The sequence below is a fragment of the Leuciscus leuciscus genome (genome assembly GCF_965113295.1).
Source record: "Leuciscus leuciscus genome assembly, chromosome: 11".
Classification (NCBI taxonomy): domain Eukaryota; kingdom Metazoa; phylum Chordata; class Actinopteri; order Cypriniformes; family Leuciscidae; genus Leuciscus; species Leuciscus leuciscus.
The window spans coordinates 5,845,463-5,873,404 of record NC_138735.1 but is presented as its reverse complement, the minus strand read 5'-3'; the positions used below and the strand labels follow the sequence as shown (position 1 = coordinate 5,873,404).

Genomic DNA, 27,942 nt, shown 5'->3' with positions numbered 1-27,942 from the left:
ACCCCGGAGGGTCCGCAGAGCTCCTGACATGTTTGGTGACTGGATTGGTTATTGAGCACATCTGCCTGAGGTTGGGTGTAGGCGGATCGCTGCCCCCCTCAGAGGAAAAGAGTTCCAGTAAAAATAAAGACAACAAAACAAAAGAGTTCATGTGTTGTCAAAACAAAAGAGTTCCAGTATTGTATCATTACAAAAGTAACTTGTTTATGTTGTTAAAAATGTGAAGATAGTTTGGGCTTAATATAATTGTTTACTATCAACAGTCGGTAATTTGGATACTAATGGGCTACATAGTTTTGTTATAGCATCCTGGGTATGTTTACTGCTAAGAACTTAGTTTAACAGAATATTATGCTTCAGTTTTGCACTTGAAATCCTGCACCCCTGGGTAATTTTGCGCTAACTTTGGGTTGAGTGGTTAAAGTAATAGTCCCATTTTTCTCAGGGAATGTATAAGTGTCATGTCTACATTGCCTAGGACATTTGCTTACATGCGAAGGAGTATGCAAGATGCTTTAATGGACGTTGCCTCTTCACCTTAACTTTCCACTGGAGGAGGGTCCTTCAAGGACTGTGGGAAATACGGGTCATGGTTGGGGATGTTTGTATTATGACTGTCTAATTAATATTTCCCTGTGTACAGTGTAATGATTCTGGAGATATGTTAAAGGTTTAATCATTCTCCAGAGTGGGGGTAGTGTTGCAATCTCTGCCTCCCTCTGGCTGCTGTTGACAAAAAGAAACGCGTATGTGTGACGAAGTGAGCTTTTTGGGTTTCCGTAGTGAAAACAAAAAGCATAGCGAAAAAAAGGTTTACGGTGCGAATGTAGTAGTGACGCAGTCGATAATTTCCAGTTGAATGCTAGCATAAAAGTGCCTTTTATGCCCGTCTATGTGTACCACTGCACTGTGAGTAATAAAGCCTGAGTTCATTGCTGCAACCATCCGACACTTGACTGTTTTGTGCTTCGGCTCTGTTAGCCCGGACCACTATTGGCAAGTTACCTGCCACGAGCCAAGTTATTATGTTGAGACCAGCTCGCTCCCAACCACGGTTCGGAGCGTGGAAGCTGTAAAGGTAACAAAACCTTTATCCTCCTGGTTCTTCTTCTTCAAATAATAATTTATGAAGAAGTAAAAAAATATTATTTTATTACTAATATTTATTCAATAATAATTAATTCTTTTTTATTATTAATATTATTATTATTTAGTGTTGTTGTTTAAGGTTTAAATTAATCAATAAAATAGGCCTATACTAAATAAATGTAAGCTACCCTGGTGAAAAAGACGTAGGCTGCTGTTAAATGTATTTAAATGCATCAAAGTAGGTTATATTTGTATTGAAGGCCTACTAAAAACACACTCAAGTACATTTTTAATAGTAGCCTACGTATTTTTCACCTGGGTATACTGAATCAAACTTAAGTAATAATAGGATAATAATAATATCATTCTGGCCTCACTGAACCATTGGGTTCCTCCAGATGCTGGCTTTAACATAAGAGATCTTCCAGGAACCACTTAAATGTTAAAAGATCTTCCAATAACCCTTTTATCACATTCAAGTTCCTCTATTTTCCCCCAAAGCACTTCGAGGTCTCATAGTAATGAAAAGGTGACTCCAGAACCTCTGAACTAAATACAAAGTGCTTAAAGGATCCCATAAGTTCCAGCAAGAACCTCAAATATTGTCAATGCTCCTCCAGTAATCCTACTAGGAGAAAGAGCTTTGAGGCACTTAAATTACATTTTTAAGTTCCTTGAGTATCCGAAAGGATATTTGAGGCTCCTTTAGTTTTTACAGTGTATAGGGTCTAACATACATGTTGTTGATTTAGATGATTTAACGAGTTTAGACAATTCTTCCTCTCCTATAGCAATGAATGAATGGAATTTTTTCCTCAGGGACACTACAATGCATGCTGTAGTATGCAATGCTGTAGTAGACGGTTGGATGGTTATCATTTTCTCTCTAATATTGTCAATTTTGCAAGCAAAAAATAAATAAAATAAAATAAATATCATTACTATTGTGCTGTTTGGAAACGTCTGGGGTTGAAGCTTTATTTCTCATTATTTTAGCCACTGTATCAAATAAATGCTTTGTCGAAAAAAAAGCAGATCTAGCATTTTTTAAGGCCTTTCTATATTCAATAGTGCTGTCTTTCCACGAAATGTGGAAATGTTTTCTTCCAGCTGAGCTCCATTTTTTGGGCTGCTCTCTTAAGTCCTGAGTGTGCTAGTTGTACCACGGCGCTGGACTATTTTCTTTAATCTTCTTTAAGCGCAAAGGAGCAACTGTGTCTAAAGTGCTGGAAAAGAGAGAATCAATAGAACAGTTTCTAACATCGAGCTCTTCTAAGCTATCTGGTATGATGAGGAGATTAAAATGATCAGGAAGATTATTTATAAAGCAATCTTTAATGGTAGACGTGCATCCAGCAGTATCTAAAGCCCTTGCATTCTTACTAAGTTTGGGTGCATGTCTCTAATTCTGAAATCTTCTACGTCATATCCCTCAATTTATCACAAGTGAAACCCTCACCGCTGACAGAGAATGCTATGCTATAAATTTGGCAGGCAGTGCAAGTGACAATAACAGGAGAAGATGAAATGACTCACCGTGTTTGTTGACTTCGCCAACTCCTCGCTCTCCTCCAAAGCTCACTCATCTGTTTGTTCCTTTTTACAGCGCGAGGTCGCACCTTCTGAGGGGGCATTATGTCACAGTTCTGTTTTCATGGACTTTTATTTTGTTTTTCTCAGTCACATGTTCTCCTTTGTCTTAGATTCCCACCACTCATTTGTATCCTTGGTTACTGTCATTATGAGTTCTGTGTTTCATCTGGGTTTGATTATCATCTCGTTTGTGTTTACTTTATAAGTTGTACCCTCACAGTCATTCTTTGTGGTTCCTGTTACCGTCTATGTTAAAGGTTGTTTTGTTTGTTTGCCTGCCTGTTTGGAATACCTTCTGTGTGGAATTTTAAAGCCTTTTGACTATTATCTTCATCTTCATTTTCATTGTGTTTCCTGCAACCATGTGTGACATTAAGAAAGTCATGCATTTTTCTGAATGAGACATGGACAAAATGGCAGCATATATCATAACAATAAACATGATTTAAAAAACAACAACAAGGTAATTAAAATAAAAACATGTCGGATATACACAAATATAATTCGAATATTTACATTTATTTACATATTTTAAACACTCTTTCTGCTAAATTTCTGTTTGTAAATCATACATGGGTTAATAAAACTTTTTTTTTTTTTTAATCAGTCAGTGTAAAATCGAAATGTCCCTTATTTAATTTGCCTATTATACATGTTTTTTGGTATGGTATCAATGCATGTATTGCTTTCCCCCTTTGATTAATTGCTTTGCTAGTTTAATCCTTATTGGTAATTTGACAACGTTTTTTTGGATTACAATGCAGTAAAGACTCAACACTCAAAATCATTAAATGGTGTTACTTACACAATAAGATATACTGTACTTAAGCTTTGTCAGGGCCAAAAGGCTCTTACGGACATTCATCACTTATGTAACTACATTGATGCTCCAACGGCAGTGAGCGCGCATGCGCATTTACAGCATCATCAGCACCAGCTCAACAGAACATCGCGATGCTCCTGCCTCTTCTTGTGTTTACTATCGTTTGGGGAAGATTTGGTTATGAAAACCTTTAGAATATCGTCATTCATGCTGATGGATGTTTTCTGTATCGTACCACACACATAAGCCGAGACGCGGAAGTTAAATAAAGAGCTCTGACAGGAGTCAATCTCTCATTACAGTGAGGGCCTTATCAGAGCGCGTAACATCGTTTTCATCAGGACTGACCAGGGCTCTTATTTTTATTCCGTGATTTCATGTTTATAAAGGTGTAATTATCTGCTCAGTGGGATGCACATCAGTGCTTTGCCGTACTCTCTCTCCGTTATAATGGCTGCTCTATATCAGGGCACGGACGTGTCCTCACCGGATAAATATCTGGCGTTAAAAGACGTCAGAGAGGTGAAGGAGGAGACCACTCTGGACGAGAAGCTCTTTCTGCTGGCCTGCGAGAAGGGTAAGTTCATTTACCATTACAATACGAATGTATTTAAATATATATTGTATAACACAACAATAATAGTAGATTAGGTTATATTTATGTTAGATACATTTTGAGGTATAAACAAAATACTTATAGTATGTTAACTTTTTTTATATTGTTTCTATTATTTATCATTGTTTTATTAAAATATAATATCTCTAATATCAAATATTTAGTTCATATTTAGTGATGATAGCCTTGTGTGTGTGTGTGTGTGTGTGTGTGTGTGTGTGTGTGTGTGTGTGTGTGTGTGTGTGTGTGTGTTTATTTTATTTATTTTATTAGCAATATTATTAAATTATTGCTAATAATATAGTACGTTTATGACCTAATATTAATTTAGAGATAATTTAGAGGATGTTTTTTACTTTTAATATGGTCACATGTAGAAAAACAGTAACATAAGAAGTGCTAGAATAGAAAGTTTAAAAAATGTCTTACATTAGAACAGAGACGAAGATGTAGTTTAGTTAACAAAAAAAAAAAAGTTAGCTAAAAGTTTGACCGTAGAGATTTTATTTTGAATGGTTTAAGAGTAATTGTATACAATTAAAATAATTGTAATCAAATAATGAACTGTAAGAATTTCACATATTTATTTTGCATTACGTACTACTAGTGTGGTTCTAGTAATTTGTTTTGAGATAAGTAGATTTTGAGAGCTTGACTGATGGCTCAGACCTGGTTCATACAGCAGTGCGCTGCGTAGTTTATTTCCAAACATTCCAGAAACAGCTTGGAAAACTAATGAATTTCCTCTGGTTACATTGTGCAGACAGGAGTCAGTTGCTATTCTTTTACCATATAAAGAAATCCTAAAATGGCTCAGGGAAGGATATATCTCCTTTAAGGGCAATATAATTTTCCATCACAAACCACTGTCCTCTCTTGCTGATAACATTTAGTTGTCATTGTATAAACCATTGAACCTGTATTGTTACCTAACTGCATTTTAAGGAGACTACTACATGGTAAAGAAACTTCTGGAGGAGAAACGACATGGTGAATTAAACATTAACTGTGTAGATGTACTTGGGAGAGATGCTGTCACCATTTCAATCGAAAATGAGAATCTAGACATATTGCAGTTGCTCTTGGACCATGGCTGTCAGGTAAGAAAACACCCATGTCCTCAGCTCATGCATAACATATTATATAAAACCAATCTGTTAATTTGGTGTGTGTGTGTGTGTGTGTGTGTGTGTGTGTGTGTGTGTGTGTGTGTGTGTGTGTGTGTGTGTGTGTGTGTGTGTGTGTGTGTGTGTGTGTGTGTGTGTGTGTGTGTGTGTGTGTGTGTGTGTGTGTGCGCGCATGCGTGCAGGCCACAGATGCATTATTAGTGGCTATTGATTCAGAAGTGGTTGGAGCAGTTGACATCCTGCTAAACCATCGGCCCAGGCGTTCCTCCAAGCCTTCTATTGCGGTTAGTCTATTTTTCAATTATATATTCTTTTTTTATTTAAAAAAATATAAACTCTACCAGTTAACTCGTTGGAAATGCTTGACAGAATTTTTTCACTTGATCTTAAAAACCTTTTGTTTTGTTGAAACGAATAGTGAAGGAAAAGCCAAGTTTCTGGCACACATATGCCCTTTTGAATGATATGTGTATTTTTTGGAAGAGTTTATTTTTTATATATTTGATTGACTAAATATTAGTATTTTACTATCAGTGATATTTAAACAGTTTTATATTTATTTATTTATATTTATAAATTATATTTTTATAAATATTCATGTTTCAAAATGTCATATTTATTTATTCCTTTCTTTTTTCTTTTTCTTTTTTAGAAATTAATGCAGCGCATTCAAAACCCAGAATATTCCACCACCATGGATGTTGCTCCAGTCATTCTTGCTGCACACAGGAACAATTATGAGATTCTGACCATGCTATTAAAGCAAGACATCTCACTGCCCCGACCCCACGCTGTAGGCTGCGAGTGCACCCTCTGTAATGCCAAAAACAAGAAGGACAGTCTTCGCCACTCAAGGTAATAATTTTATCTAATCAATCAAACCATTTGGTAAATTTAATTTATCTTATTTGGACATTTAAAAAAACTTTGTAACATATTTATTGCTTCTTATTGTATATACTGTATATATATATATTTTTTTTTGTAATCTATTCATTTATTTAATAATTTTCCCATTTTCCCTATCCAGAGTTCTTAAAATTAATTCTGTATTTATATCTTTAAAAAAAAAATAGAAAAGCATTTTAGAGAACGATTAAGATTTATTAGTTCAAAGTTGAAAAAACATTGAAGGCTTATCAGGGACATAGTCCGATCTTTATTCAAGGACATGTAAGACATTTCAACCTATATGATACATACTTAGGGATTTTAAGTAGTCCCTATTGAAAATACACCATTAAATACATTTGATAAGAACAAACAGACATGCTAAAGTATATTTACAATGTGTAGTTGTGTTGCAATGTCTTTAGTGTTCTCCTTCCTCCTCCATCGTGTCTCTTGCAGGTTCCGTCTAGATATCTACCGGTGCCTTGCCAGCCCATCCTTGATCATGCTTACAGAAGAAGACCCCATTCTGAGAGCATTTGAGCTCAGCACTGATCTGAAAGAGCTGAGCCTGGTGGAAGTGGAGTTTCGGTAATGGAAGAGTGATTAGAGAAAGAGGTCTCATAGGGATAACTGCTAAATGAGAGAGCTAAACAGCAGCAAATACCCTCTTTGCTTTGGTTTTGACCATTTTACAGATGCATGCATTTTAATAACAATTAATTTACTGGGGACAAAAGTTGTTCTGTTGTAGAAAGAACCAGGATTTTTGCCAATGGTTAGACACCTAATCATATTGAGTTAAAGGTGCAGTTAAAGTGATTTCTGAGAAACACTATCTATGTTTATATGGAGACACCTTTTGTTTCAATCAGAATTAATTAATTGAATTGAAACCAAACATTGTGTTTACATGACTGCTAAATAAAGTCAATAGGTTTATGTGCACGTTTTATATGTCACAAGCTTCAATATCGGAATTTATTTATTTTTTACATGAGTTTCCCGCTTTTTAATCAGACTATTCTCCTAAATTGCTTCTTTTCTTCATTTTAAAGAACAGACTTAATATTTATCTATTTCGGGTCCTAATTAGGAGACGACATGTGCATGAATCGTTGTGCCATGCTGCTTATATTTATCAAGCAGTAAAAATGCCCATTCCTGCGACCAAAGCAAAGGCGTCTGTGTGGATGAAAGTCCAAAACAAGGACTGATGGGACATTGTCCTGCTCCACTTCACAGACGATGGGCCCTATTTTAACGATCTGAAACGCAAGTATCATACGCGAAACGCAAGTAACTTTGTGGGCGGGTCTTGGGCGCTGTTGCTATTTTACCGTCGGGATAAATTACTCTTGCGCCCGACGCAAATCTAAAATGGTTTGGTCTGAAGTAGCTTCATTATTCATCGGTGTGGTTTGGGCGTAACGTTAAATAAACCAATCAGAGCATCATCTCACATTCCCTTTAAGAGCAGGCGCGCTTGTTCCTGGCGTTCATGGCGGATTGATATTATAACGGCGGATTTGCCAGGCGCACGCCAGGAGCGGTTCACAGCCGAGGAGACCGACGTTCTCGTCAGGGCCGTAAAAGACAGAGAGGTGACATTGTCTGGGGATGGAGAAACCCATCCAAATTAGCTTCGGTTAAACAGGCGTATAATAATATGGGTAAATGTGTAAGCTAGATTTATGCCTATTTTTTCACATCTTCATGGACACAAAAATGATTTCCCTCGTGTGTTAATATTATTCCTTGTAATAATGTATGGTTTTCTAAAAATGAGAACTGCTGCGTCTGTGTGTAGATGAGATAAACAAAGTGCATGCGCTTTGTGCACATGCTACATTGATTATGGCCAAGCATGCACCGTTGAAATAGCATATGAATAACATGCGCAACGCACCACTGACTTTAGACTAGGTTTTTCCTGGTCAGTGGCAGAATTCTTTTCTAAACCTGCAAAATAGCACCAGGGAACGTTTGCGCCGGAACATGCCTCCTCTTTGCGCTGAACCGCCCCCGGGAGTGCAAGTTCATTTCCTAATTTACCGACGTGCGTCTGTGGAGGGAAAAGTCCGCTGTGCGCGCGTGCAAAATAGGAATGATACATGATAATTGTACGGTGTACAAAGTCAATTGCGCTGGGTGCAAGATAGGGCCCGATAAGTGGAAGGAGAATTTTAGAATGACACGACAGTCATTTGTGACATTTCATTTAACAACAACAACAACAACAGCACGTTCAATGCGTCATATATCATTACAGCATTTCTACATAATTGCACATGCGCAGTACTTTCCAGTTGCTGTTTTCCATCTGATCAAGTGTTTATATATCCTCTCGATCGGATTAGTATTCCGAAACTGGTTTGATTTGAAAAAAAAATTACATCTTTAATATCTTTAAAACTGTTAATAATGTTTGTTATTTAAAAAAAAAAAAAAACTATTTTTTGCTGTTTTCTTTACTCAAAAACATGAAGAGAGTCTTGTATTTGCTAGTCATGACCAATACAACATCATTTTTATAACAATATTTTTTATCCAAATGTATTCAACGAAAGGAAACTGAACCAAAACGGAGCAAAAATTTTGCTTTCGTTTTGTTAATCTGTAATTATTTAAGTATATATATATATATATTACTTATATTACTATACATACATTTTTATATATTTAGTTTTAATCTGTTTTCTCTGTTCACAGAAGCGCTTTAAGTGCATGACGTGACATTTTGTGAATCCATGTTCTACACTAGCTGGCATTTTTCACTAGTTATAAAACACAACAAGCTGCATATTACCTGCAAGTCATTTTCACTGAAATGTAGGCCTAATGCTTGATGGTTGGTGATGTATCCTCAGAAAAACTAACACCAGCGCATTGCCATTGCGACCCACCTATGATGACTTGACAGCTGAGCGCGGGCATTTCACTCACATTGGATAGGCTATGCTTCAATATCACATTTGCATAGTCCGAACTATTTGAATTTGTGATTGGTTGACTGCCAAATTAAAATATTAAACAGAAAGATAAAATAGCGTTATTAATCAGTTAATGGCCATTTCAAATAAGCGTTTCTGTTCAGAATGATTCAATTTGATTTAGTTTCCGTTTCTGGTAATGTTCCTGTCTAAACTTCGTTTATTTTATTTATGTTTTCGTTCATTGAACCGGTTCAGAGCCCTGGTTTTACAATCCGAATTCAATTTTAGGGTATGTTTCCACGACAACAATATACTAAAAACAGAAACGTTTTTCCTTTGCATTTTTCGAGTACAGACGGCAACGTTGTCAAAACGCTTCACGTTCACGGATCTGCTGAAACGACTAAACATGCTGTATTTTGCTGCCTGGCCAGTAGTTGGCGATGTCACTTTGTAAAGAAACACTATGCGCCTATAGACTGAACACGTAATATGCATGCGCATGCCGTAGCTGTTTTCACAAGTTTGCGTTTTTGTAGTTTGCACGAACGCCATAACGGTATCGTTTTCAAAAACGTGTTTAAAACCCATTTTCTAAAGTTTGCATTTTCAAGCCCACAAAACGCCATTGTTGTGTAAATGAATGGCCAAAACACATAAAAAGTTTTTAGTTGAAAATGGTGTAGTGTAAACAGCCACTTCATTGGATTTGGCCAATTCATTCCGATTGACGTGGTTGCATGTGAGTTTTTATTCCGACTGCATTAGTTGTCTGCTTATAATCGGACTTTTGGGGTCCATGTAAATGCAGCTAATGTTAATATTTGAAATCGACACCCAAACAAAAACACCCCTTCCTTCATTGCTCCGCCCCCAAAATAATAAGCACACTATGGGAATCAGCTGTGATTCAACAACAACAGCGGCATACAACAGCATATATTGGTTCAATGTTACTCATATATTGAGCAGAAACAAAGCAACCTCTGCATTCATTTCCAGGCCTTCCCACTCTCTAACGTCTCTCCGGCACTGGAAAGCTTTTCCAATATTAATGCAGATAAAGACATTTTTACAGCACACAAACAGACATCTAGCTAATTTTCAAAATATTTTTTGTTTACGTGTGGATTACAATTTTCAATAGCGTTTCTCAGAAAATCCGTACTGCACTTATAAGAATGCCTTTTAAATTCCAAATTAGCTGCTAAATTAGAAAAAAATTGCAATTCGTCTCCAGGTTTCCCTGAGAGAATGATTTATTCCATATAGTGCCATTTGTCGCAAATAAGGAACAGTTAAATAATAAAATTTAAGAAGACTTAAAAGGATAGATTCATGATGAGTAAAAGTATTTATTTAATTTAGAATTTTCCATTCACGCACCATTAGCAGGTGAGGCAAAAAAGTTTTGTCTACAGCAATTTTTGGCCCATCATATTAATCGGTCAGTCATCTCGAAGAGGTTAATTCAGCTGGGAAATATATTACAACAAGAACCTCATGTTTGTCAAAAGAACAGTAGGTGATTCAACCTAAATTTCATCCGGTGTGACAAAACACTTTATTCCTATAAACACATATTCCTGATTCAGATAATAACAAGTACCTCTACATGCCTGTAGATACTGACATTATCCCATGTTCCATTGTAAATCAATTTCTCATCCAAAAAAGAGCTGTAGATTACTTTCAACGCCATTGAAAACGTGTCATGACAGATCTACACTCAAAAAAATTAAGTTTCCAAAAGGGGGTTTTCACAGCAATGCCATTGAATAGGGATTCTCTGCTCTGGCCTTCAAGGTCCAATGTCCTGCAGAGTTTAGCTCCAACCCTAATCAAACACACCTGAACAAGCTAATCAATGTCTTTAGGATTACTATAAAGTTGCAGGTAGGTGAGTTATTCAAGGTCTGTGTCCAAAATCGCCCCCTTTATACCGTTAAATAGGGCACTATTTGAGGGGACAGCCATTTGTAGTAGTATCCGAAACCATAGTGGACATTATCAAGTTCACTCATTCAATCCCATGCACTGCAATAATGAGTGTAAAACTGATGTACACTCAATGGCTGGAAAATACCCATTATGCTCTGTTAGGATCGTGCCGAATGAATTACTGCACTTGCCAGAATCATCCATCCATCCATCCATTTTCCAAACTGCTGGTCCAATGTGGGTGCAACTTAATATCATACAGGTAAATAAATAAATTCATAAATTCCTTTTTAATTGATTATTAAATTGTTAAATTAAGCTAGTTTCAATGACATAGTTCAAGATACATGTTTTCATTACTACTGGAGCTGCCAGTTTCAAATGATTATTAAACAGTATTTTAGTGGATTAATGTAGGGAATAGTGAATGAGGGTATAGGGGGCGATTTCGAACACAGCAAAGGTTGGAGGTAAACTCTGCAGGAAAGTAGATCTTGGGGGCCACAGTTGAAAACCCCTGATATAGAAGAACCATTTTTGTTCCCCAAAGAGCTTTTCAGTGAACAGAAAGAACAATTTTGTAGATAGTACAAAGAACATTTAAAAATTCTAAAGAACCCATTTCCACTTTAAAAAAACTTTTTGTGCAATGGAAACATTCCATGGATGTTAAAGGTCCTTCATGGAACCACAGATGCCAAAAGAACCTTTATTTGTAAGAGTGTAGAAAAAATTAAGGTTTTTCCTTCTACTGCTCATTCTGGGTCTCATTGACATTATTACAGGAATGATTATGAAGAACTTGCCCAGCAGTGCAAGATGTTTGCCAAGGACCTGCTGGCTCAGGCCCGGAACTCTCGCGAACTGGAAGTCATACTGAACCACACGTCCAGTGAAGACCAAGTTGACAAGAGAGGCCTGCTGGAGGAACGCATGAACCTCAGTCGCCTCAAACTGGCCATCAAATACAACCAAAAAGAGGTTAATGAGAATTTTTAACACAACTTACTGTGCTTGTGTCCTCTCAAGCCAGGGCTGCGTTCTCATACAACGATATAACACATTGCTTAATTACCATAGTATGATGCATCGCTGGAAAATGAACTACTCTTAAAAATAAAGGTTCCAAAAGGGGAATTTCTCAACGATGCCACAGAAGAATTATTTTTGGCTCCCTAAAAAAACCTTTCAGTTAAAGGGATACTTCAGGATTTAGCATTAAGCTTTGTATTAGTAAAAAACCTGTAGTATTTTCGAATTACCGTGCTTTCCACCCTCATATCCCCCTGAGATGAGAGATTTATGTATTTTTTTGTCTGGAAAAAATCCTCAGATGACGCAAAAATCGTAATTTTGCGTCATCTGAGGATTTTTTGGCCAGAGGCTAAAGACTACAGCCAGTAGGAGGGGCTGTCCCGCATGTGTTCAACCCGCCCATAGAGGGTGGGATCTCACCAGTGTTGCCAACTTAGCGCCTTTGTCGCTATTTTTAGCGACTTTTCAGACCCCTTTAGCGACATTTTTTCAAAAAAGCGACTAGCGACAAATCTAGCTACTTTTTGGACAAACCTCAGTAACCTCCTAAATTTGCCAGCACAGCCCTGCGAGCGCGAGGTTTGCGTTCTCCTTGCCGTCACACACCTCTCTCTGCGTCAGTGAATGGCTGAGAGAGGAGCAGCAGCACGGAACAGACGAGAAGCAGTGTTGTTTCCACGGACTTATCACTTATCTTTTGTTTTATATTTAAAGAATTTAGTTTGACCATTTTATTTTATTACTTATGCTTATCACTTGTAATACTCACTATCACAATGCTTTAGTTCACCCAGTTCCCGAACTCTCTTCAGATCATTTTACACATATAAAAAATAGTCATTCAATAGCTACTCGTTCTATTGTCTGACAAAAAAATATAGTAAATGAGAACAGCTTTATTGGACATTCGGCTATATTATATTATATTATAGTATATTACAGTATGTTATATTAAAATACAGTATGTGAGCATGATTTTAACGAGAAAAAACATTAGGCAGGCAGAACGCAAGTACGCCGCGATGACGTCATGAATATGCTAATTGACGTATGACGTCATCTAGCGACATTTAGCGACTTTTAGGGGAGGCGTTAGCTACTTTCCTTTGAAAATAGTTGGCAACACTGGATCTCACTCAGAGAATGTACACAGTGTCAGCCGTCTTTCTTTGGAAGCTAAGCTAGCAGGCTCTTGTTCTGTGGAGAAAGCTGAGTAGTAGGAGAAAGCTGAGTAGTAGGGGTTACCATCCTCTCTTTCCCGGACATGCCCGGCCGTGGAGATCGTCCAAAATGTCCGGGATTCGGCTTTTGCTTTCTGCAGTCGCCATTCATTGTTTACATGCACACCTTTTGTTTCAATCTAACTGAATTCATTTCAATTGGCGAATCTGAATGTAGTGTTTACATGAACGCTAAACAAGTGATCGGTCTATGTGCGTTTTAACATTGCTAAGAAAATTCCCACTCCTCCATGAGAGATACGAGACCGGTGCGTCTCAGTAATCACGCCACCGGCCTCGCGCCGTTCTCCCGCGGCCCTCAGCCTCATCCTGCTCGCCACAGTAAACATAATGAATGGCGACTGTAGAACGCAAAAGCCGAATCCCGGACATTTTGAGCAATCTCGAAATCCCGGGCAAACTCACGGAGACTCACTAATAGCCTTGTTGTTTTCAACTGCGCTCTCTTACCGGTAGGCGTGGCTTGAGAGTGGCCTCCTAGGGCAGCAAAGCAAGTGCATTCTGGGAGTTGTTGTCTTTCATCCACATAAGCCAAAAATACATTTTCTGGCTTTTATCAGTCTAGAAAGCTCCAAATTCAAAAATAATTTCACATTTCTTCTACATAAATGACCTATTTTAAATACACATTCATCTTTCCAGAGGTGAAGTATCCCTTTAACAGTTCTTAGAAGAACCTGTTTTTTGGGGGGGGGTTTTTAGAGTGAAGAAAATGTTAATAAGCCTAAGAACCTTTTTCCACCTTAAAGAATATTTTGTGCAATGGAAATGTTCCATGAATTTCTTCATGGAACCAAAGATACCATTAAAGAACCTTTATTTTTAAGATAGTTTCCCGAAACGGTAGTACAATCGTCGTATGAACGGTTCAACAATAGAGAACCATTGTTGATGATGTCATGCAGCATGGTGGAGATGTAAATAATGAACATGGTGCACAAGGACTATGTTGCCATTTTTGTTCTGTTGTTTTGCTTCAGTCACAGGTTCCCTCTTATGTCGTATTCCTGTTCTAGAGCACAATCGCACATGCAAGCTCTTCAAAACTGAAAGTCATTCTTTTGACAAACTAACAGATGTAATGAAATTTGTGTATATATAATTATATGGAATGAAATATGCTAGCATGCATGTCAGCCTGCTTATTTTGCCCCAGAGCACAATCTATTGAAGTCCACAAGTCATAAAAAAACAAAAAAAAAACTATGCATCAGGTCAAGAGCTGTGGAGGTGTATGATGCTGTTTGTGAATGTTCTTTGGAACTATGGTTGGCTGGGAAACACCAAATCATTCATTATGTTGGTTAGGAAATGCATAGTTAGGAAATGCACCCCTGGTTAACTTGCTTAATCAATAGACAAATATTGTCAGATTAAATGCTTTGACAGATATATAAGCCTTTATTTTATTAGAAAAGAAGACCATACACACATGTCTTTTTTGTAATGTGTTTTCTCTTTTTCTGACCTGTAGTTTGTCGCCCAGTCCAATTGTCAGCAGTTCCTGAACACGGTGTGGTTTGGCGAGATGGCGAGCTACCGCCGCAAGCACACATGCTTAAAGATCCTGTATGTTTTGAGTGTTGTTCTGCTGTGGCCGCTGCTGTCCGTCTGCTACCTTCTGGGACCTCGTTCTCGTGTGGGCCAGGTCATCCACACACCTTTCATCAAGTTCATCATTCACAGTGCATCTTACTTCACCTTCCTACTGCTTCTAAACCTGTATTCACTGGTCTACAATGAGGGTACGAAGAACGATATGGGTCCCCCTTTAAAGTTGATAGACTACCTTCTCATTCTCTGGATCATAGGTGAGGATGGGCGGCATTTGTTTACATACATGAACACTTTATCTATTATTTTCTTGGCATCTGCTTTCTATCCAACAAACGAGAATGTTGTGATCGTTGTTTCAGCAGGAAGAAAAAGATAAATCAAGTATTATAACAAATCATAAAGTGCCATGAATTTATCCCGAAGGCCTTGAGGCAAATGCCTCTTCCGAGTCCACACTTTGGTGATGTAATGTTGCATAGACTGTAGAGCAGAAGTACGCTGTGCATCAAATGGTACAAAAGAGTAGTTTATAACATTGCGATTTTAAAAATTCATATAAATGTAAAGGTGTGTTCACACTTGTAGTTTTGACGTTTTTTTGCCCCCCATTTCCGAATCTTTAAATACATGTTAAGAGGTTCATGTTGTGGATTCAGTCTGTGGCAGCCTACATTCTCAAATTCAATGAAACATTCAATGAAGTCTCAATGTCAAAATTCTTTCAAATCTACCTTTGTAAAGATTACATTTATGAAGTCAGATAAATAATCACAATGGACCCACGCCACGAGCCTTAAACTTATACGCAGTATATACATTCAGTTCGTCCATCTGTTCTTCATAATTTTACAGCACCATTAGTATGACTGATAAATTACATAGATAATGTTCCTTTATGCGGAAGTGAGAAAGCTAGTGGTTAGAATCTCTCTAGAGCGCATTACCATGATACCACTGGGTAATTTGTTGCTAATGGCACTTGTTTTCGTTTTTGTCTTATTTCCTTTTATTAAGTATTTATGGCCTCAAATGGCTGTGAATTTAAATTTGTATGGTTTATTGTGCACCCTGACTTAAAGAATGTCATATGATCAAGTTTAAGTAAATTTAGACTGCATGAAGACCATTAGAGGGAGGAAGATGAATTCTTTACACTTCAGCTTTAAAGGGATAGTTCACCCAGAAATGAAAATTCTGTCATCATTTACTCACCCTCAAGTTGTTCCAAACCTGTAAGGATGTCTTTCTTCTGCTGAACACAAAATAAGATATTTAGAAGAATGTTGGTAACCCATCAACTGTTTGGTTACCAACATTCTTCGCAATATCTTCTTTTTGTGTTCATCAGAAGAAAGAAATTCATACAGGTTTGGAACAACCCTCAAGTTGTTGTAAATGACAAATGAGTAAATGACAGAATTTTCATTTTTGGGTGAACTATCCCTTTAAGAATATAAACTGCTAATATCATTTACCTAATGTTTCTCTAGATGTGCATTTAACTCTTACCACATCAGCGTCCTTTCCAGCTTATTACGATGTTGCTGACTGCTGTTTTAATAACAGGCCCAGCATCTAATCACACTAATCACCTTACAAATTAACAGAAATTCTATAAAGGAAATCATATTCAGCCCATTAGAGCTGATTCAGCCATCTGTCTTCATTAATTTCCAAAACAACTGGACCGTTTCCAAACCACAAGCCCTCCAGTGTACTTTCATACATCAAAATGCCAACAGACTAGTTCAGCGAGTTTTGTGCTTTTTTGTGTTGTGTTGTTACCTCTGCCTTACCATTAATCCTCCTCACACTAAAAGGTTTCACTGAAGCGAGCATTTCAAAATCTACAAAAGTATTATCACAATAGAGTTATTTTAGCTGTACAAAATGTAACAAAATATTTCTTTGCACAATGTAATGAATTAAATCATTCTTTTGATGCTCGTTGAGCCCCATTCAAAGCCATTTGACCCAAAAATTCTCTCATCATTGACACACCCACATGCTGTTCCAAACCTGTATGACTTTTTTTCTTCTGGAAAACACAAAATATATTTTGAAAAATGTCTTTAGTCCATAAAATGAGTTCATAAAATGTTGTTTAGACGCCAGCATTCTTCAAAATAAACAATGACAGATTTTTGTATTTTTGGGCCAACTATTCCTTTAATGTGGTAAGTTGCGACAAGTAATTGTAAACACCATTTCACATTATAAGTTATATTGTCAGCATTAAATCAAAATAGACTATTCTTATTTCTTCTATGGAATATTGCAGAATTTATTATAAATTATTTATTCGTGCACATCGTTTTTTTTTTTTTTTTTTCATGTACTAAAACTCAATCTTTAATCAAAATAACTTCCCCTCCCTCTTCGTTTATTCACAACTTCCATTTATTGATAATGATTCACGCATTATTTATGATTCTTTATCACTGTCAAATGTAAATAATGTAAAGCAGTCTTGCTCTCTGATAATTACAATAGAAACGGTATAGCAAAAAAAATGGTGTAAAACGTATAGCCTCATATCGTCCTGCCTTAATAGACATGAGTAAATTCATGAGTGTCTATTTGCACTAAATCTCAATAGCCTGTCCTGTCGTCAAAGGCTTTTTACACTAACTCAACTTGCCATTGTCTGGTGGAGCCTTTTTCCAATCCCATTCTTCACCCTACTCCCATTGCATACCAGCTCAGAGACACATTCATTTTAAATACAAATGAAGTGTAATTCAAGCACTTAAGCCTGGCACGTCCACTGCGTTCATTTATTTTAATAAATGTAAGCAGATGTTGTGGTAAACAATATGTTGTTATTAATGCATACTGTTGTAAAATGTAATTCAATACACTGAGGTGCAAATATATCTTCCACTTTTTTTTAATATACTGTACTTACACCCAGTGGAAATAGCATCTATCGCTATTTGCTCTTATTGAAAAAAGCATGCATAAATCTTTTCTGTCAGGTATGGATCTTTGAGTGTCACTGGCCCTGTAGGGATTATCATAGAATCTGGAAGTGATTCAAAACTGCCAGAAATAAGGAATTTGTGATTTGCTGCTTGGACGCTTCTTTGTGCTGATGGCAAATTCCTATCTCTGCAGGCATGGTGTGGTCGGATGTGAAGCGTCTATGGTATGAGGGATTGGAGGATTTCTTGGAAGAGTCACGGAACCAGCTAAGTTTCGTCATGAACTCACTTTATCTGGCCACCTTTGCCCTGAAAGTGGTGGCTTACAGCAAGGTATAAACCCAGTCCAGAACATTTCATTCTGAGCACTTTGCCAAGTCATTACTCACTAGTTTTCTCAAGAATGAAAATTCTGTCATCATTTGCTTTTATTCGTCCTCTTTTCTTTCCAAGCTATGACTTCCTTTCTTACGTGGTACATAAAAGAAGTACTATTTCGTTGAACATCTCCTTTTATGTTCCATGGAAGAAGAAAGCTCTAGTTTGGAATGACACAAGGATGTGTAAATTATACAGAATTTATTTATTTTTTAAATCACCAAATCTAATGAGCGCTGGCTAACGTTTAAAATCTTGTTGTCTAAAGTGTTACTGTGTTTAAGTGTCTCTGATAACATAATTTACACCAACCTTTCTTTTGTCCTCTGCTTCAGTATGCGAATAAAGTGGTAGATAGGAAAGATTGGGATGCGTTCCATCCCATCCTGGTTGCAGAAGGACTTTTTGCTTTTGCCAATGTTCTGAGCTATCTGCGTCTCTTCTTCATGTACACCACCAGCTCCATCTTGGGGCCTTTACAGGTAATCACAACATCCACAACTCAACAGTTCTTATCCATTCGCAATGCCGGTTTTTGAAGGCCAAAAAAAAAAAGGGTAACAGTAACTTTAAAAGCATGTCAGTGAGCACTGCAGTATAGCATAAATTATTTGTCAAGCAGATAAAAGATTCTTAAACACTAGAATCAGTTTAAATGTTGCAATGTATGATCCACACTAAAAAATGGAAATGCTAAATGTTTATGCTTATTGTTGACTATACACAATCACATATTCGAAACGGAATGACCTTAAAAGAGAAACGTTTCAAGGATTATTTTGCATAGAAGTTACATTTCAATCAAACGCCAATGCAATCCTTCTGTGTCCAGAGGCATATGAGCAATTAGTATGAGCATTAAAGGTCCGTTTCCGCAACTTGTTTCTTTCCTAAATTAATCAATGTTTTTGGACTATGCTGACTATGTGGAGGGCAACCTATAACTAGTCTTGAATTGGCCTTGACAATTCTATTTCTTAGCACTTAACACACGCTTGTTGAAGTAAATCATTTTGTTTCTTGAAGAACAGATTAAAGATGAGCTGTCAAGGCATGCGTCTGTTTGTTCAGATGTTAGCACTTTGTCCTTGGCAATGTGCCATGCTCTTCCAACTGAGCTACAGGACGATTTATTAATATTTGTAAGATTCACCCAGGCTTTGTAACCGACTTCAGCAGCTTCAGTTTTCAGCAGGCATCTTTCTGCAGTAGTTTCAGAGAGGTTGCATAATGCAGTGTTCTTCTCTGAGGACTTCAGTGTTTGGCATGAGTAACACTGTGTCAGTCCTGAGCGTACGTGCGAGTTGCTCTCTGCTCTCTAGACTGACATCAGTGTCTGGCGCTGATGTATGGAAAAGTAATTCTCTCAAGAAGTGTGGTCGGAATGATGCATTCAGACGCACTTAACTGTAATGGATTCATGCATGAACACACCCTATGCAAGATATTTAGGGCAAAGAGCATGGTATTTTTGTTTTTCTGTAAACGTACATGCTTAACTAGTTGCTTTGTCACTCCCTCTAACAGACAAACACATGATGTACAAATACAGGAATGACAAGGAACAGACTCAAGTATTCACACAGCTGACCTCCACTGGGAAGGCAGAGGAACAGTCAGACGTTTACTCCCTCCTGCTTCATTATTTGGTTGAGGGTGTCCAGTAAATCTCCCCAAGTAAAGATAGCAAGTGGAAAACACTGAATCACCTCTGGATAAACGTCTGAGGACATATTTCTCTTTGTGAGGGCAAGAGTTGAGACGTCAAACTGACTGCTTAAACTTTATTTAAAGGAGTTATTTGGTGTTTGTACAGTACAGCTGTCTGAATTGTGCAACTTTGTAAGGACGTGAAGCCTTAAGCCTATACATACCAGCTGTGCAGTATGTGATGGGCTGGTGTATTGCCAAATCCTGTCCTTACAAAAAAAATATTAATTTGATTAAGTACTTAAGTAAAGTTCAAGTATATTATAAGCATAACTTATGTAGTAAGTATACTAATATCAATGTACTAATACTATACTTGTAAGTGTACTATTTCATTATTTCATGACTTGAGAGTAAATTGGCCCACTTTTTAGTGTATAAAAGTATATTTTTACACTTTTAGTATACTACTAGTATAGTAGTTTTATACTGCAAGTATACTTGTAAGTTTTCTTTAAGTGAACTTAACATTATACTTATAGTTTACTATTTATATATTATTTTTGCACTTTAAGTATATGTTCCTATTTAGGTATTAATTTATATACTTGAAATACCTTTATCTGTACTTTAAGTAGATTGAGTATGTATATTTTTGTGAAGTCCAGCGTACATAGGAATTTACTTCCAGAATTAGAAAATTTTCGTTTATAAGACATAAAAAAAAGGTATTTCATAGGCTATACTTAATCAAACGAGTAAACAAAACTACAAGTTTACTTAGAATACTTAATTATACTTTTAAATTGATCTTGATAAAAAGATTGAGTACAAGTATAGGCCAAATAGACTTTTCTGTCAGTATAAGTCAGGTATACTAAAGTGTAATTTTATGTTTATTTCTTAGAAGTACACAAATAATATTTTTTTTAAATAGTAAATCAAATGTTGACTGAAAGTATACTTTTTTATTTTTAGTTTAAAAGAAATATTACTAATAGCACACTTGCTTGGATGTAAAGGAGTAGTCACTTGCAGGTCCAGATGGAATCTGTGGGCTTTCCCCATATATTTTGTGCTGATATTTGGGAAAAATCAGCAGAATTCTATGGAAGGGATTATAAACATGTTAAAATGTGTTCAACTTTCTATAGCGTCATCATCCTATTGCAGTTGATCACATTACCGTTGATGATCACGTTACCGTTCAAACGTTTATGGTCAGTAAGATACCATTGTTTGTTTTAAAGAAATTAATACATTTTTTCAGCAAGAATGCATTCAATTGATCAATAGTGACAGTAAAAACGTTTACATTATTGCAAAAAAAATAAAATAAAAATTCAAATAAATGCAGCCCAGAATCCTGAAAATTCGGCTTTGCCAACTACAAACGTTATACAAAACATTAACACTCTTAAAACAGTGGAATGCAACCGTTAAAAAACACAGTATTATATAGGATTTCTAATCAGGCATCAAATAGAATACTCATTTCAGCCAGTGAAATCACTTTGAGGTGGATTTGGCATGACACCTGGGCTTCATATCAGAGACAAGATTAAAATGGCAACTGCAACGGTTCAACAAAGATTGAAAAATATTAGATGTGGAAAATGGGTTTGAGAGTGACAAGAAAATGAATTACACTAATTGCAAAGAAAGAAAAAACCCAACATCCTGGCTACAGTATGTTTCAGAGCAAACACACAGTACAGAACATTATGGTTCACCGGTCAGACTTGACACAAGCAATTCATCTAGTCCTCAGCCCACACTGGAAAGGCCAGTGGAATCTAAAGTACAGATAGAAGTAGGCAGCTTAAAAGAGCTAGTCTACTGTATGTGTGTAAGTACAGTTCTCTACCGAGAAATGTTCCCCTTCCATTACCTCCTAATGAGTCAAACAAATATTTACCCGAGCCAGGTTTATCAGTGACTAGTTGTTGTCTGCTATATGAAGTTAGTTAAAAATGACATGCAACACTTAAAATTAACTTGTTTCAGAATATTGCCATATTTACTTTACTTTTTTTTTTACTTGCTTTAACTTTTACTTTTTTTTTATCAACCCATAAATAGCTGTTCTCAAACATATCCATTTCAAAAGGAATATTCCTAGTTAAAAAGATAGCTCATCTAAAAATGGAGAAAATGGAGATTCTGTATTTTTTTCTTTTTGAAGAAAAATCATGTAACTAGTCTGTGAAGATCCAAAAAGAACCAAAACAAACAAAAAAAAATAAAAAAAATTCATAAGGGCTGTGACAAACCACGTCGGCCTTTCGGGCTAGTTTTTGGAGTGTGTTCCATATGTCGGCGGCAATTCGGCTGATTCAGCATGTTGAAACGGCACAGGGGCCGTCGGTGAGAGAGATCACTCTGATTGGCTGTTTAGTTTAGCAAATGAGTAGGTCCACGAGAAAAAAAGCGAAACAGATGAAAGTGAGCTAAGAAGTCAAGACGACACAGACAGAAAGTTGTTATAATTTTACGTCATCTTTCCTGAGCATTTCAATACGCAAATATTTTCATAACAACATGAGTTATAAATATGGATATTTTTCTTACAAAAACGCATCGCTTCAAAAGGCATTTATTAACCCTATGGAAAGCTTGGAAGAGCCAGGAGCTTCATAAGACTCTATTCACTCCCATTATAAAGTTTGGAAGAGCCAGGATTTTTGTTTAATTTAACTTCAATTGTGTTTGCTGAAAGAAGAAAGTAATATACACCTAGGATGGCTTGAGGCTGAGTAAATTATGGGATTATTTTCATTTTTAGGTGAACAAACCATTTAAGTTGTTTTTAACCTGGAATATTCCTTATTAAGAACAAACTCTATAGATCCTATATACAAGTCAGTCTGGGCTACTCAGGCTTTCATGTGAAAGGGCCGGTCTATTTGTATTTTCAGATCTCCATGGGCCAGATGCTACAAGAGTTCGGGAAGTTTCTTGGCTTATTCCTGCTCGTGCTCATCTCTTTCACTATCGGCCTGACACAGCTGTATGGAAAAGACCAGAAGGATCCATCCAGAACCAAAGATCAAACCAAGGACTGCGTGGGCATCTACTGTCAGGAGCAGAGCAACGACACCTTTCATACGTACTTATTTACACTAATTAGAGAATTTGAAGTCAGTGTAAAAGGTGTAAAAATAAAGGTTAAAGGGGTCATATTCATTTTTCAATCAAAATGAGTTGTTTTTGTATCTTAGTTTCAATAAATGCTCTTCTTCAACTGGGGAGGAAGTTTTGAGTTCTGAGCTCTTCCTCATAATATGACCCCTTTGAAAGGTATTTGACAGACAAAGCAGTTTTCAGATTTTTGTGACAGAAATCATATTTCTAAAGATGCAAGTCTCTATGTTGCCCATGAAAAGAATATGAATTCTCTGTTTTAGTGTAATATTTTACCTTAATCATTTATCTTCAACTTTCTCTAGGTTTATGGGGACATGCTATGCCCTCTTCTGGTACATTTTTTCCCTGGCACATGTGGCTCTGTTCGTCACAAGGATCAGCTATACTGAGGAGCTGCGATCATTTGTTGGTGCTCTTATCATCGGTACCTACAACATTGTTGTAGTCATCGTTCTCACTAAACTCCTGGTGGCAATGCTGCATAAGAGCTTCAGACAGATTGCTGTGAGTGACCCTTGAGATGATTTGATTCCAAAAATGTGAATCCAATAGGTGTTTCTTAACATGATAGAATTACCGTAATTGTGTGTTTCCGTCAAGTGGAATGAAACAAATGAAGTTCCATAGAATCCATCCCCCTGAGTTAACATCACATAAACTCTATGGCAGGGGTTCTCAACTCTGGTCCTCGAAGGACCACTGTCTTGCACCCTAATCAATCACACCTGATAAGGCTAATCAGTATCTTTAGGCTTCCTAGAAAGTTACACGCAGATGAGTTTGATTAGGGTTGGAGCTAAATTCTGCAGGAAAGTAGATCTTGAGGGCCAGCATTGAGAACCTCTTCACTAGGAGTTCTCCAAACTTGATGGGAGCAGTAGAGAGGTTAATGCAGTCTTATCGGTTGTTTTATGGAGGTCTATCCATAAGCATTACCGTTCCTTTCAACAAAGTTTAATCAGCTGGCACATATAATCCTGAAAATAGGTGACCAGAAACCTGACATCTTTGATTGTGGCATTCAGTTCTGCCATGTGACCAATCACTCATGATTGAGAACAATTGGAATACTAATGGTAGAGCTCTTTAGTAGGGATGTAGCGATTCACTCAACTCACGATGCGATACTGATTTCACAATATGATTTTCTCACCATTTTTTTTAACAACATGAGATTTAAGACAAATTATAAATGAAAAAGTGTCCTTTTATTATTTCTCAGACAAAATGCTACATTGAAATGATAAAACAAATCCCAAACAAGTCCATGCACAGAGGAATAGCATAAATAAAAAGATTAAGTAAAATTTAGGTACAACAGTGACAGGGGTTTCACATTGTTATAGCAAAATTTAAATTTTATTTGATATAATTTGTATCATTACACTTGCAAGACTTATAAAAATATGCCATAAAAATCAACACATTATAAATAAAAAAATCCATGTACACATATAGAGAAAAGTAAATACAACACCTGGTTGCCATGAAAACACTGATGCACCTTGTGATCTCCGTGGCTCTCGCACTTGTCGCTGCAAATCCGCCGGTCACTGTGGTTTGCCTTTTTACATGCAGACAGAGGTGATTGGAGCTTCTCATTGTGGTGATTATTTGTCTTCAGGAAGTTAAAATGTTGCTACACCTCCAATTTGAATGAGTCAACGTCAACATTGCGCTTGCTGTTGCCATGCTATGGTGTGTGTCCACTGACACGAAGCAGAGCGAGCGTTTCCAATTCATTCCTATGGAAGTCGAGCTTCCACCAAGAATTAACTGAAAACGCTCGCTCTGCTTCGCGCCAGTGTGCACGCACCGTCCATAACGCTAGCTACAACTTGCTTGCTGCTATTGTGCCTGTGTGAAGCGAGGTCACAGTATAGCACCCCTGCTGTTTAAAACGTGTATCGTGATTCGTTTACAACTCAGCCGACTTGAATAGTCATATTTTTATTGATTTTTAACCGGCTGCTAGTGAATCGTTACATCCCTACTCTTTAGTTATATTATAACTCCTTAGTTCAGGAAGACATGTATGAGTACAGATACCTCTGGTTTCTTGTATCAGGCAATGAGCAATGGGTAGTGAAGGCATTATTGTTGTACCATGATGATTTTATCCACTTGCAGAACCATGAAGATAAGGAGTGGAAGTTTGCTCGGGCTAAGCTGTGGCTAAGCTACTTTGATGACAAGTGTACACTGCCTCCACCCTTCAACATCCTACCCTCACCCAAGACCGTGTGCTACTTGGTGATCAGCCTGAGCAAATGGATCTGTTCCCACACCTCCACAGGCAAGGTCAAGAGACAGAATAGCCTCAAGGTATGTAAGACTTATGTAAACTTATATTTGGGAAAATCTACCAACTTTACTGTCTATCCATAGTTTGCATTTCGATTGATTTGACATGAAAGGCCTTGACACACCAAGCCAACTGTCGGCCGTCGGGCAGTTTTTGCGCATCGGTAGGGTTAGGTTTTTTTAGTCGGGCGCCGTCTGGGTCTTTTGGGCCGATTCAGCATGTTGAAACTGCATCGAGCCGTCAGTGAGAGAGAGAAAACTCTGCTTGACTGTTCAGCTTTTTGGCCGAGACGCAATCGACAAGAGGCGACAACACAGTCAGCTTTTTTGACCGCTAGTCTTTGATGTCGGCTTGGTGTGTCCCGGGCTTAAAGTAAAAACTGTTGCTTCTAAAGACAGCCTATCCTTACAGATTTGTACTGGTGCTGGAACAGGTGCTTGGTCAGTGGATTTGTGAACCTTACTTGCCCCCTTTCCACCTAAATGGTTCCATGTTCCTGGCTATTGCCAATTCTCAAATGGTTCCATGCATTTCTACCTCAGAAAAGGCTTTCATCTAATGAGCTGATAATCGAATCAAGTGTGACATACATAATAAGGGAGACATACAAAATGTGCAGGATTGTAAACCACTGCTCTGGAGACCAAGGGTGCCTGTTCGTCCATCTTTCCATGCACAAGAGAAAGACAGTAAACCCGTGGGTTCAGTTTCTATGTCTCTCGAGTAGGAATAAAAAAAAAGAAAACCAAGAGTTTGAGACCTGTTGGTATGCAAGAGTCATTCTCGGTACTGTGAACAGCATAACGCAGATCTGCCGCTGTTGCATAAACCAGGGGTGCCTAATTCATGCTTCTGGAGGGACTATTCTGTAGAGTTTAGCTCCAACCCTAAATAATCCTAAATGAGCCTGGTAATCAAGGTCTTTAGAAGTGCTAGAAGTTCCAGGCAGGTGTGTTGGAGCAGGTTGGAGCAAAACTCTGCAGGATGTTGGCCCTCCAGGAGAAGGATTGGGCCCCCCAAGGCATTCACAAACACGTGCCATGCCATATTTGTTTTTTGGTTATGTAGTCACATAAACAACATGTAGCGTCATAATCCATTGTTACCATTCATTTCTGTGGAAACACTGGGCCACTTCGAAACAGGTTTGCCTGAACATTGGCTGAGAACCAGGTCTTGCACCATTTTAGTGAAAAAGGGGTGAGCTCTAGAATATTATTCCTTAACGTCAGCCTACCAATGAATCAATAACTTTTTGCTTCCAGGAATGGAAGAACCTAAAGCATAAAAGAGACCAGAACTACCAGAAGATTATTTGCTGTCTAGTGCACCGTTACCTGACCTCCACAAGGCAGAAGATGCAGAGCACTGACCAGGCCACGGTAGAGAACCTCAACGATCTGCGGCAGGACCTATCCAAGTTCCGGAATGAAATGAGGGACCTTTTGGGCTTCCGCACTTCCAAATATGCCATGTTCTACCCCAGAAGCTAAGCCATGACCATTTAGTAAAAGTGACCTAGCATGTTCAGCAATGCTCTTCTTCTTTTTCTTTGGAAGATGTAAGGTGACAAAAAGTCCTGGGACTCTACTGGAATTCTATTAAGCTCTGTTTATTCTACAGCCTCCAGAACCATAACTTGTGTAATATTCTTGCATCCTACTTGTTTTCTAAAAGTGTCATTCTTTTCAAATAAATAACATTTATTATAGAGAAACATTTTCTATTGAACTTGCTGAAGTTCTTAGTAACTGTTTCAGCGTTCTCAGTGTTTAAACGTATGGTAGAGTTCTTCAAACCTACTCTTGACGACCCACAGCGTTCCCGAAATCGCATACTGTCTGAGTAGGTACTACATTTGAATTTAAACTTACTTCACGACCATTAAAAAAGTTTGTTCTATATGGTATGAATATGGGTAGTATGAATTAAATTCGAATGACTTATTGTGACCTAACAGCATCAGTTGCATCGCTTCACTACCATTCATAAATCCTCTCCAATGGCCTCATAGCCTCAACGGTCGTATCTGGTGTAGACACGGTGTAACTCTTTCACCGTTCTGAACTCTTTCACCCTGTTCTGACTCTGGGTTCATTTCCTAATTGTCTAAAGGTTTTCTTGTTGCAGACTAGCAAAAATCCCATAGATATGTCTATTTATGACTGAGTGTCATTCAATCTATGAGTAAACTGTAGGCAAGGCTTTTAAGGTTGAAAAAAACTTTACTTTTCTAGCTAATTGGCAGCAAAAAAAGCAGGTCATTCAGAAATGTACCCACATTTACATGGCAACACCTGTTCATTATTCATTACTTGGACATTGTTACTAGTTTCACAGTGACAGTCTACTTAAATCTAATGATCAGAGAAAGTATGTAAAATGGTCACAGCTGTTTCTGGCACAATAAATATTGAGCAACTTTATTAGGGGAGAAAAAAAAGAATGTTACACAATTATAGAATATGGCCCTTTTAATAGTTTACTAAGGAGTTAAACGTTAGAATAGTACCCTTCACAGTCAAGCACTATGAGCCCTAGGCAATTTTAGAAACAGATGTCCTGACATGAAAATGTGGACTACCTAAATATTTTCAACTGAAAACTTCCTTGAAACAAATCTGATTCTGGAAAATAATGCATTTAATTTACAAAAATACAAATAAAAAAAATACTAAATAAAAACAGG

At 37.4% G+C, this 27,942-nt stretch overlaps 1 protein-coding gene and 1 long non-coding RNA gene across 2 annotated transcripts in view; one reads left to right on the top strand and one right to left on the bottom strand.

The window, feature by feature from the left end:
* Window positions 1-20,665, bottom strand: part of LOC309509621 — a 123,103-nt gene extending 102,438 nt beyond the window's left edge. The window contains exon 1 of the long non-coding RNA XR_014209943.1: window positions 20,601-20,665. This is a non-coding gene — a long non-coding RNA (uncharacterized lncRNA). The remainder of the gene's footprint in view (window positions 1-20,600) is intronic.
* trpc1 (transient receptor potential cation channel, subfamily C, member 1) lies at window positions 3,613-27,196 on the top strand. Its single transcript, XM_082184310.1, has 13 exons — window positions 3,613-4,082; window positions 5,067-5,221; window positions 5,431-5,532; window positions 5,901-6,103; window positions 6,599-6,730; window positions 11,802-11,997; window positions 14,767-15,103; window positions 17,967-18,106; window positions 18,487-18,633; window positions 22,720-22,910; window positions 23,251-23,452; window positions 25,079-25,273; window positions 26,519-27,196. The coding sequence occupies exons 1-13, from the start codon at window positions 3,917-3,919 to the stop codon at window positions 26,744-26,746; spliced, it is 2,394 nt and encodes a 797-aa protein (XP_082040436.1). The 5' UTR covers window positions 3,613-3,916; the 3' UTR covers window positions 26,747-27,196.
* Window positions 27,197-27,942: the final 746 nt, after the last annotated feature.

Excerpts from the sequence above, each read along its gene's own strand:
- trpc1 (XM_082184310.1), top strand. The coding sequence starts at position 3,917 with ATGCACATCAGTGCTTTGCCGTACTCTCTCTCCGTTATAATGGCTGCT. Across the intron at positions 6,104-6,598 it reads GACAGTCTTCGCCACTCAAG|GTTCCGTCTAGATATCTACC; the intron begins GTAATAATTTTA and ends TGTCTCTTGCAG. Across the intron at positions 22,911-23,250 it reads AGCAACGACACCTTTCATAC|GTTTATGGGGACATGCTATG; the intron begins GTACTTATTTAC and ends AACTTTCTCTAG.